Source organism: Centruroides vittatus, unplaced genomic scaffold, assembly GCF_030686945.1.
Source record: "Centruroides vittatus isolate TY-2023 unplaced genomic scaffold, ASM3068694v2 contig_799, whole genome shotgun sequence".
Lineage (NCBI taxonomy): Eukaryota > Metazoa > Arthropoda > Arachnida > Scorpiones > Buthidae > Centruroides > Centruroides vittatus.
Window position 1 is genome coordinate 116,816 of NW_027122516.1, and position 11,977 is coordinate 128,792.

At 28.2% G+C, this 11,977-nt stretch overlaps 1 protein-coding gene across 1 annotated transcript; it reads left to right on the forward strand.

The window, feature by feature from the left end:
* The first annotated feature begins 5,202 nt into the window (after positions 1–5,202).
* LOC136981831 (gamma-interferon-inducible lysosomal thiol reductase-like) lies at positions 5,203–9,823 on the forward strand. Its single transcript, XM_067278215.1, has 7 exons — positions 5,203–5,407; positions 6,774–6,944; positions 7,086–7,163; positions 9,009–9,101; positions 9,175–9,321; positions 9,395–9,463; positions 9,536–9,823. Exons 1-7 carry the CDS (start codon positions 5,306–5,308, stop codon positions 9,563–9,565), a joined length of 690 nt encoding a protein of 229 aa, XP_067134316.1. The 5' UTR covers positions 5,203–5,305; the 3' UTR covers positions 9,566–9,823.
* Positions 9,824–11,977: the final 2,154 nt, after the last annotated feature.

Here is an 11,977-nt window from a genome sequence, read left to right on the forward strand (position 1 = left end):
TCCTAGCGAGATTAGAAGGACTAACAAACACAATAGATATATTGTCACCAGATTAGAATTCCTCATCTGGTATGTGTTTCACCAGATAATACGAATTTCGAACGGGATTGTTTGTATAAAAATGTAAGAAAGGATCCACCATTGTGATTTATCACTACCTAATTCATTTGTACCGCTTCGTGGAGAAGAAGGAAACCTTACATTAATCAAAGAATGGTAGTTCGGGTGAGGGGAGAAGTGAGGTTGTTTTTTAGAGCCAATAATCCAAACACCCACATCCGCCTACTATTAGTTTGTTGTAGTTATCAATGAAAACGAAGTTCGAGAAAGGGGAGGGGGGAGTAAAACGACTTTATTACCAATTAGTCCTTTTTAAACACGTAATTAATTTTTATCTGTACATTTCCCGCTTAAGAATGGACCATACAACACGAGAAGAATAGCTTAATTTTCTCCTGTGTCTCGCAACTCTTTGATAAGAACGTATAGAGAAGCTTGTTACGCCTTTGAAAAGCATTATTTATTATTCAACGTCACTTCTTTTTTTTTTAACGTAACCGTGAAGTAAGCTATAAATATAAACATTAAAGAAACGTCTCTAACACGGATGAGATCATCACGAGATAATTTTTTCCCTCTACTCCCACCATGCTGGCATGATGCATTTCTAAGAAAAGTTTAATACAAAATAGTTCCAGATGTACGTTTTCGGGGGTTAAAAAAAAAGTCATTGGGGGTAGGGTCGTGCGATTAGACAAACCAAAATGACAAAAATAATAGAAGAAAAACAAATAGAGCTGTCCGTGACGTCAAAAAGGACCACACCCTGCACAAGAAAATGCAAAATCAGCGTGATGTCCTCACTTCCGGGATGGTTTAGAATTTAAATTTGTATATAGTTTTTAAACCCTCAAACCTCCCAACAACCGTAGAAAAAGTCCGTTGTTTGGAGGTTGGTCGACTTTTAGAGGTTCCATTGTATTTTCTAGTAATAAGTGCATTATTAATGTAAGGTTAACATCCTGGTAGAGAAGTCTTGTTAATATTTCAAACGTCATCGAAGTAATAAAAAAATAAACCTAAAATATATAAGTATGAGACTTATAACAATAAGGGCGTTTGTCTGTTTTATGACGTCCGATGTCAATGTTTACAAGAGTAGTAGTTTGACATAGGAGAAGGCTAAAGAGGGATTTAAAAAAAAAGGGGAGAGAGAGAAAGGCAGATGTAAAGCGACTTGGAGAAATTTCACAATATTTTTTTTTAAAGTTAAATATGGCTGAAAGAATCTATTATATGCAACACAGCCGCCATGTTTTGTATTATTCAAGCTGTCTTGTTAACAATCAAATTAGTAAACCCCGTTAAAAATGTAACCCAAATGACATTTTAGGGAACGTACAATTGAGTAATAAAATATGCAATGTAAATAAGCTGATATTTATAAATTTTAACACAGGTTTTGACTGTTTATAAACAATAAAACGCAGGCGCTACTAGGAAAATATTCGATTTTTCTTCATTTTTCTAATGAAGAATTAACATTTAAACATTTTATTTTTTAATTTATTAAATGATAAATTTAATATTTAAAATAAATTTAATTCGAGTGACTTCAAATTCTATAAATAACTCTTTGTAAGATTTATGTCATAGTTAATTCCTAATCATTACACGCTTTACCCGCAGTTTAAAACATTATACGCCATTTTTTTTATTGTTACGTCTTAAAACTAGTTAATTTTTTAATTGTTACGTATTAATGCTAGTTAACTTTTAATTGTTACGTCTTAATATTTGTTAATTTTTTAGTTGTTACGTCATAACACTAGTTAATTTCAACCAATTAAAAAAATTTCTTATTTAAATTGGAAATTTTTAAATTTATGGGTCGAATTTTATAACAAATAATTTAATTATCCGCTTTAATAAACAGAAATAAACTATAAACCTATACACGTTAACATATATAATTCAAAAAGGGAACGATAAATAATTCATAAAGAACTACCAGAATGTTTATTATCACTATAATCAACAAAGCCCAGGAGTCAGTAACTGGACATAACAAAAATTAATTCAGGAACCAATAATATTAGGAACTAGACAAATTACTCTTCAGTACATTCTGTTATAATTAATCCAATCACCATAGGGGTGCTGTTAACGACCTTTTGGGCAACGAGCGTCACTGTCGGAAAAAGAACCCCTGCCATATCTCTTTTGGCCTTGAAAGTATCCCCGTTGTGCCCCCAGATTACCATCTACACACACTGGATCCTATTTTTGGGAGGTTTAAAACTTTGTTTTGGGGTGTTTTTTTCCCTCTTCTTCTCCTCTCTCTCTCCACTTTTACTTTCCTTTCATACAGTACGCTTGGTGTTAAATACGGAATTTCGCTTATTTTCTCTACATTTTTAAGATTCTACTGGTGTTGGATCTGGCTCTATGTCCCAGTTTAACAGGGGCAGAAAGTCGAACACATTGTGTACAATCTCTGCACGTGACTTGAGGGATTTATCCCTATATATATATATATGTTTTTGACGATTTTTTAAATGGCCAGAGAATGTTGACCTCGGAATTTTTGGCAAAAGATACCAATGAATCGAGGTTAATGACATTTCTATTACTTTTTTCTATTTTTACAACTATTTTTTTTGTTTATCAGACATATCTCTTGCCGTATTGATTTCTAATAAACTCAATTTTAAACCGTTAAAATTAATTCTAAATAAAAATATAACTCGAAATAATAAAATGAAATATTAGGGCCATACATAAATCATTTTTTTGGGGGGGAATAAAAAATTATAATTACACTTTTCGATAAGAGATGGCGCTTTAAAGTAACTTGCTAATATAATTAAGTTATTGTAATGCCATCTAGTAGGAGTAAATTAAATTATAAATTCTTTTGTTATTAATTTATATTTTAAGTGTTTTAAGTGTATTTTTTTATTTAAAAATAATAGAAAAATATTTTTGAGTGATTAATATATATATATATATATATATATATATACGTAGAGTTTATACGTAACGTATATACATTTTGACATTTTATTTTATCAATTTACTGTAGTGGAATGTAATGTTTCTAAGACTTGACATGTATTGAACAATTTATCATGATATATAAAATATCTGTCAAGTATTTGCTTTGGTTTTGTATAAGATTTTGATAGTGTCCTTTGAAAATACCTGATAAACTAAAAGCAAATAAAACTTGTGTGATGGATGACAAATGTTTTCTTCGGAACAAAATAAATGTTATAAAATCTTCAAAAATTCTAAAAACGTATCTAAAAATATTTAAAAGAATTTTATATTTTTAATTTTTACATAGAAAAAGAAAAAAAAACAGTCAAATAGATAAAAAAATGAATTGTGGCAAATTCCGCTACCGTGCTACCATCTAGTGTTAAACAAAATTAATAAAAGTTGTATTTATTAATTAAATAAAAATAAAGCATAAAACATTTAAATTTATATTTAAAAACTTACATATTAATCAAATAACACATATAACATAATGTAGACATATAAATACACAGTAAAATTACTTAAAAAATGATGAAATTATGTTCCATTGAATGGTTACACACTTGACCCATGTCCTGGTTTGACAGGTCAACCAACCTAAGGATTTTCTTCTAGAAAAAGATATTTTGTAATGTTTACAAATGATGTGACTAGATAAGGCAATGTTCATCATATTTTAAACATTGCTAATTAATTTTTATTTCATAAATTGTTTATACTTTTTCCCTCATAAATGTTATTAATTGGTGTCATTAAGCAAGTTCAAGTAATGTGACATAGAAAAAAAAAATAAGAAATGCTCACTAATGTTCTTTTATGAATATTTATGATTTAATTACATCATTATAAATGATAAATTATCATTAAATTAATGTTTAATTAATTAATTAATTTTGTTGAATTTTTTAATATATTTTTTTAATATTTTTCTATTCATAACACACACAGAGAGATTAAAATGTAGTAAATAATATTATATAATACATTATTAAGTGAATCAATATAACTGAAATTAATGAAGGAAAGAAAAAATAAATAAAAAGTAGAGGAATTTCCTGTAAAATTGTATTAAAATTTCCAATTAAAATTCCTCATATTCCTTGCTATAAATTACCTTTCTACAAGTTCAAAGTTACAATAAATTAATAGGAAAAAAGAAAGAAAAAAAATGTCCTTTATTGATATTAACTATAGTCTGAAGGTCACTTTTCCTGCCTTAAAAAATTCATTATTAAAATTCTCTTTAACAGGTTTTGACTTTTCAGGACTGTATTGGTCAGGGTGGGTTCACTTCTGAGGTTGTTCAACTCATAAATCATGTAGATTTTGTGATATTTTTCCATTTAAAACGTCCACAAAGATATTTTCAAGGTTTCTTTTAAAATATATATATAATTGTGAAACATGACCCGAATGTAATAAAAATTTTAAAACAGGTCATTGAAATAATTCATACAACAGAGAGTGTTGGTAATAAAGAAATTAGGCTCTGTCTTGTCGGATTTATTTATTTAAAACGGAAAAACTGGAAAAAAAATATATAGAAGCCAATTAAATATTCGGCGATAAAGCATGGAACAACTGTAAACCGAGTTAATAATGTTAGCGGTTTTCTTCAACCGTGACCAAATAAATAGGTTAATGCCCCTTGGAGGAATTACTCTTTAAAGAATAATTCGGTTTGAAACCATTAAACAACGCATTTAAAACGTTCTGTTGTGCAAACAATGTAAGTAAAACTGTTTACTGTAGTTCCTTTTATTGTTAAGCTTTTAAAATTCTATTCTTTATTTAAAATTCACTTGGTAGATGTTACCCCTCACCCACTGAGGGTGGGAGGGTTGCTACCGAATTACAGTACAAAAAAATAAATAATTTATTACTAACAAATTACTGATAATTAATACTAAAATATAAGTTAAATATAACGATTTTATTTGTATTATTTTACGAATTATTACGTTCCTGTCACCGACACAAAACAGGAATCTCCAGATGGCGTTGTTGGTCGTGGAAGAAGCTGAGGGAAGAGAATGTTGACGTAATAATCGTAGGGACGGTTGTTTTTTTTTATATATATATATACATATATATATACAAATATAACTAGTTTTTATACGTTTTATATTAACCTTGGACGTTGTATTATAACGGGCAGGGAAGATTATACAGTCCTGCAACCGCCTTTTCTTTTGACGTCAGCCGGTAGTGTGACGTAGTGTTTCGGCGAATGATCACGTGACCGACGGAGCTAACTAGGATGTGGAGATTCTATATGATCAGTAGGTTCAAGATGCTTGGACTGGGATGTACTGCTCTGCTCCTTACTCTCTACTGGCTTTCTGGTGCTATCAAAGTAGAGGTAATATATATTTATGGTATAAGAATATATAATAATATAACATACAGTATTTTTATTTTTATAATTTTTCCTTTTAGATGAAGAATATAAAACTATCGCTCAGTTTTTTTTGTCGGTGTCTTTATATAATAAGCAACTAATATACTTTTTTCTTACCGTGTATAGCTTATTTAGCGTATTTTATATTTTTACGGTACTCTGAATGGTAAGTTTTATTGTATTTTACAGGTAATTCTCACAAAAGAATAAGCCAGATTTATTATGGAGAAAGTATATTTTCCTTCACGTAATTTTTACTGTAAGCGATTTTTATAAAGCTTGGAATAGGAAACCACTGTATTTAAAATTAGGAGTATTTAAAACGGTTTACACTGAATATAATTTAAGAAAATGATGAGATAATTCGAATTCCTGTGTTAAATTTAAGCTAAAAGACATTTAAAATGCGCGCTTTTCGCGTATAATTACTTTAAAGTTACTCATACAGAGATTAAATACCAAGATTTTATGTTAAATGGAGTGGAATTTTGTATATTATTATTATTATTTTTATTTTTTTAAATAAAGTAACGCGAGTTTCGGGCGGAAACAAGATTTTTACCAGTGTTTATATATGAACCGACGTGACCTATAAATACTATTTTTATATACAGTAGCTACAATTGTCATGTTTAAAACTTTTATATATAAGGGATTATAAAGATTGACATTTAATTTTCGGTACGCGTTACGCGTTACTGCTTGATTTGCGTAACATTTTTCATTAGTAGATGCGTTTATCGTGCAGATTTTCGTAGTGGAGAATGTGAGAATGAGAACGTTGGAGATAAATTCGTTTAACAAAAGGAAAATCTTTATGAATAAGACTTACAAACAGTTGAATGGTCCAGATAACCCGCAATGATTATGATCCAAAATCAAGAATTTCTTATTGTTTTGATCTTTATAGAATAGTGTAACAATGCAATTTCTTAGTTACGAAATTACTTTCTCTTCAAGATTATATCTAGAAAAAGATAGTTTCAATTATATAATTTTTTCTTTTACTTTAAACTATGGTTTATATCCAAAGACATGGTTTGAAAATGGAGTGAAAATGGAAAAAGAGGTTAAAAAATCATTTAAAAATAGATTAAAAAAATGGAAAATTCTATTATGAAACCATAGCCAACTTTTATAAGTCTGATCTTCATAATAGTTACATTAAGAATACAGTATTATAACTTAAATTGTTAAAAAAAAAAAAAGCTGGAAATAATTTAATGCAAGAACTAGTTACATATTTATTAAGTAATTAAACTTGTATGAACAGTAGAAATAGTTTTATTTTAATTAAAATTAATTTTTTTTTCTGTTTTTTGGACAGGTTTCTCCTTTAGAAAAAAGTGAATTAACTGCTCAACCCGTGCTGGTTTCGGTTTATTATGAAACCCTCTGTCCGGATAGCAAACGTTTCATTCTGGACCAATTATGGCCGACGTATCAAGCGGTTTCAGATATAATCGACGTGGACTTGATACCGTACGGTAAAGCTTATGTAAGGAAATCATTCTTATTCCCTCTTATCTCTACTAGAAAAATAATTCCATAATTTTATCGAGAATTAATTTCTTTTTATGCATAGGACTATTGTAAATGTGACTACATAAATTAATAAATGCAATTTTATGACACGTAGGAAACAGAATTAAATAATGGAACGTATCTCTTTCACTGTCAACATGGACCCGACGAATGTTACGGAAACATAATACAAGTAAGGTTAAAATTTAATAAACTCGAGAAGGAATAAATGAGATATTTGGTTTTGAAATGGGTTTATGGCTTTAATTTTATTGTATGCATTTAAATTTATGGAAAAATAGATAATTTTTCTGTAAATTTAGTCATTGAAACTAGTTTTATTTGCAAGTTTATATTTTAAAATTAAGTAATTCCTATTTGAAAAATGGAAAAAAAGTTGTTTTACATCTTGCTGTAATCAGAGAAGAGTTGCAAAAACTACAATTTCTAAAATTTCAATCTTTTCTATAATAAAAGTAAGCAGAGAAAGCTCCTAGTCTGACTCTCCGAGAGGTGAAGTATGTCAAAGTCACCAGTCAGATAGCTGATGCAGTTAAGGCATCGTCCTACTACGACGAACCCAAGTATGAATTAAGGCAGTCGAAAAAAATTCCAGGAATATTTTGGGGCTGGTGATCTGTCCAGATATGTTGGGTTTCTTCCCTCGTCACCCAGCACGACCCATAATGGGCTTGCAAAAAGGTCTTTTTAGCATCCGTGGGGCAGAGAGAGAGAGAGAGCAAGCTTAAAACAAGCGTGCCAAAGTTGAAAAATTATATATATTGTAGTCCGCTAACTTAAACATACTACTTGAGACAAGGAAAAAAGACAATTTATTAGTAATTCTTAATTTAATAATGTATATATTAATTCATATGAGTCATATATAATAAATTTGGTATACAATAGTAGCTTCTTGGATATATTGCTATTGTTATACAATGTAATCCCTAAAAATTGCTTGTTTAAAGATTTATAAAGGTTATTTTAATTATCTGTTAAATTTTTCCTAATGCATTGCAGAAATGTATACTAGACAGACTTTTGCTTACTCATTGTAAAAGCTTTGTGCAATTTTATCTAATATAAAGTTACTAAAAATATATTTTTCAAGGATCTTTTTATCTGATATTGAAACAAATATATATATATATATTCCCATTACGTTTATCTTTTACTTTATTTGGTTTGAAATTTAAACTGTTGATATTGATCTATATTTGTTAACAGATTATTCATTACTTATGATTAATGAATAGTGTGAAATATATAGCAAAGTCCAATTAGTTAAGCCAATACAAAGAAAACAGTTTTACTTATTACATTATGTACACGATTTTATGTTATTTTTTGATTTTGCATTTTAATGTTAAAGTTTTGACTATTTTATGGGATGTAATACATTGATTTCGGACAATATTATCATAGAAAATCCTATAATAGTTTGGTGAAATGTCATAAAATCATTTGAAGGTTAAATAAAACAATAACCATTGTTAACTAAAATTATATCCGTTTTAATATGTGATAAATCAATTTAAAGTTTATTGCGATTAAAACAAATATATGCAGTTTTTCTTCCTTTTATATGGTACGTTAAAGAGTAAAAGTAAAATTTAAAAGTAATAATTTGTATTTTGTGATTAGAAATTCAATAGTTTTACTTTCCTTGTTGGAACTTTGATACGTATTTTTAATGCGAATAAGCGAATGTGATACGACGCTCGAATTATGCAGAGATAAGTGGAATACGATACGATACGCAATTTTAAATTTATAAAAATATATTTTTCTGGTTTACAGATAACATCTAGAATAAACTGTAAAAGTTAAAGTATTTTTGCAATGCAGATTCTATATTTATAAAGAAAACTCTTCCTGCTCGACCAGTTCTAGATGATATCCAAGTTCAGTGTGATTGAAAATCGTGTCAAAGTTTATCTGGATAAACAGTTTAATATGTCAAAAATAAAAAATTTAGCTTACACTAATAAAGATAAATACTCGATAAACTTATGAACTTTATAATATTTTCCAGACTTGTGCCGTTAAACTATTGGATATCCGAAAATCGTTAGCATTAATCCAATGCATGGAATCTTACTCTCAGTCACAAGCGGCGGGGGCAAAGGTAAACTATTCATTCTTATTCACTTCTAATATTTAAACTTAATTATATTCTGATTTGATTTCTTCCATTATAGTGTGCTAGAAGACAAGATATCGATTATAATAAAATTGAAGAATGTGTACAGAGTAAACAAGGCAATACATGGCAACATGAAATGGCTAAAAGAACAGATTCGCTCAAACCACCTTTACATTTTGTGCCTTGGATCACTTTCGATGGGGTTAATACTTTATTCTTTTATTTTTTTATAAATTTTTTACATATATTTTAATATATTTAATGTTATATTTTAGGTGTACACAAGAGAACATCAGAATCGAGGTCTAAATGATTTATTGGGTTTAGTTTGCGATTTATACAAGGTAAAAACAGTCCAGTGATATAAACTTACTTGGATTTGATCTGATATATTTATATATAACATATTTTTACAGGGTCCAAAACCAGAGTCGTGTCCAAAATAGTCACCAAAGGCCAGTTAGTTTTAAATCAAACAATTTGAAGTGATAAATTATTCCTCGTTTTAATGATTGAATCCATTTTTATGGGTCCAGAATGACTTCCAAAATAAAAAAAAAATTCTTCCTTATTAAAACTTCCAAAATGTAGATCTACGGCTTCCATTTACAAGTGTTTTTTTTTTTAGAAAATCATTTATAGTAAATTTAGAATGTCTTGTACAGTCATTTTAGAATATTATATTAAAAAATACTAGCCACATACGACTATTCGGTCTCCTTTTTTTCCTACTACAAGAAGAAAATAAACAAGATTTACATATAAACATTGTTATTACATTGTTTTAATGTTGTAATGAATCATCAACTTAATACATTACTACATTAATACCTTTATTTGTATTTGGAAATAAAAAATTAACAGTTTATTATTATGAATCATAAATTACATACAAAATTTATTAAATATAAAAGAAAAAAGTTCTATAATTTAATTTTTATATATTGATAATTAGTTGAATTAATAAAAAAGGCTATTTATGAAAAACATCAATTGTTATAGCTTATTTTTTTAAAAAATAGAGTAATGTATTAACTTATTAATGTGTTTTGCATGTGTTAAATAGGTTAATTTCATATTCATATTTCTTTATTCACAAATTATTATTTAAAATGAAAACAGGATAAGCATTTTATACAATTTTGTTTTGCGTATGTTGTAAATATTTATAATTCAACTGTTAGAGAGAAAAATGAAGTTTTCTACTTTCAAAAGTAGAGTAAAATAGGAAAAAAAGGTTGATTTTTCAAGTTATAATTCATCTTTTGAACAGGGAAAAACTCATATAACCCAAAAAAATATTTAAACTGGAAGCTGAATATATTTTGGAATACAATAAAAGTTTCTTTTCTACAAATAATCCTAAAATTGAAGCAAAAATAAAAGAATTTTTATGAGATAAACAATGTAAAAAAGTTTAACTCATTCTCCTTAAAATGTAAGAGAGATTTATGATCTAATATGGAGCCATTTTTGAGACACTTTGACTCCCTGTTGTTTACAGTGACGTACTTTTGACAAACACTGACTACTGAAGGGGAATCGAAGGAGTGATTTGCCCTGGACCACCAGGAATTAGGAGCTCTATACTATGTTTTTTTCCTTTACTTCTTTCAATATAATAATTTGCTACAGGATCCCAATACCTGAGTAGCTCTGGGTTTTGCCAAAATCCATAGCTACTCAGGTATTGGGGGCCGTGTAGTCCCTTTTAAAAAATTCTGTAAATATTTTCTAACGGATAGTTTATTCACATGACAAGTAAGTAGGCTTTATAGGAATAAATGTCACTGAAACCACTACAAATATACAATGCTTTGTCCCTCCCCCCCGATTGAACCGTTGACTTTTCACGCACGTGAATTTGCAGGTTTTATTTTATTTTTTTAAACAAATTTGATAGCGGATGAAGGCGAAGATAACGACTTTCTCTCATATTTTACAATTTCCTGTTGATTTTCCCATGCGGCCGTCACGCAAGATTGCCATACACGGAAAAACGTGGTCTAGTAAAATACGAATAACGTATTTTAACTGTATGAGAATGCAAATTTAAATTTTGTTTAGTGTCTGTACAGGGCTATTTACGATATATACATATATAAAAGGGTGAAAAAAGAAAATACATAAAGACCACGTGTTGGAATTTGAAATTAGTACTAAATATGGGCGCATCGTGTCGCATCTCGTTTCGAGAGCTCGCATTTTAATAATATAATTATTTTTTTATTTTTATAAATAATGCTTCTGTACTAATAACATAATATTATACATATTTAATTATAAATTAATATATTGTTTATATCGTTTTATATTAAAACGCTTCGGCATCGTGTTGCGATGAACTTGAGCACCGTACTTAAACACCACATTTACTCAAGAAAACTGGCTTATAATATAAAAGTTATTAATTTAAAAATTGTAATATACGAATGGTATTTATAATATATTATACATATAATGTAAAAATTAAAAATAAAATGTTTTTTTGGTAATAATTTAAGTTTTAAGCAACAGATGGCAGCACACAAAGGTAACATAGATTAAATATAATTCAATACTTTTTTTTAAATTTTTTATTCACTTTATAATAATGTTTATATAAGAATTTGTAAATTAAATTCGAATAAAATTATTCTGTATTTTTAAAATTAAAATTTTGTAATATTTAACGCGTAATGTACACAGTACGTACACATTTGCAATGGCTGTAGATTGTACACATTAATGTATTATTGCTATTTATTTAATTTACAAGATAAATGTATTGTTATTTGACAGCTTATGTCAATTTACCTTGCTGTAAGTCAAATATTATTGAAATTAACAAACACTCTTGTATTGATAGTGAATGGTCT

What these genes read in the sequence shown, in the direction of transcription:
- LOC136981831 (XM_067278215.1), top strand. Translation starts at nt 5,306, where the DNA reads ATGTGGAGATTCTATATGATCAGTAGGTTCAAGATGCTTGGACTGGGA. An exon ending in CTGGTGCTATCAAAGTAGAG is followed by an intron (nt 5,408 to 6,773) that starts GTAATATATATT and finishes TTTTTTGGACAG; the next exon opens with GTTTCTCCTTTAGAAAAAAG. An exon ending in CACAAGCGGCGGGGGCAAAG is followed by an intron (nt 9,102 to 9,174) that starts GTAAACTATTCA and finishes CTTCCATTATAG; the next exon opens with TGTGCTAGAAGACAAGATAT.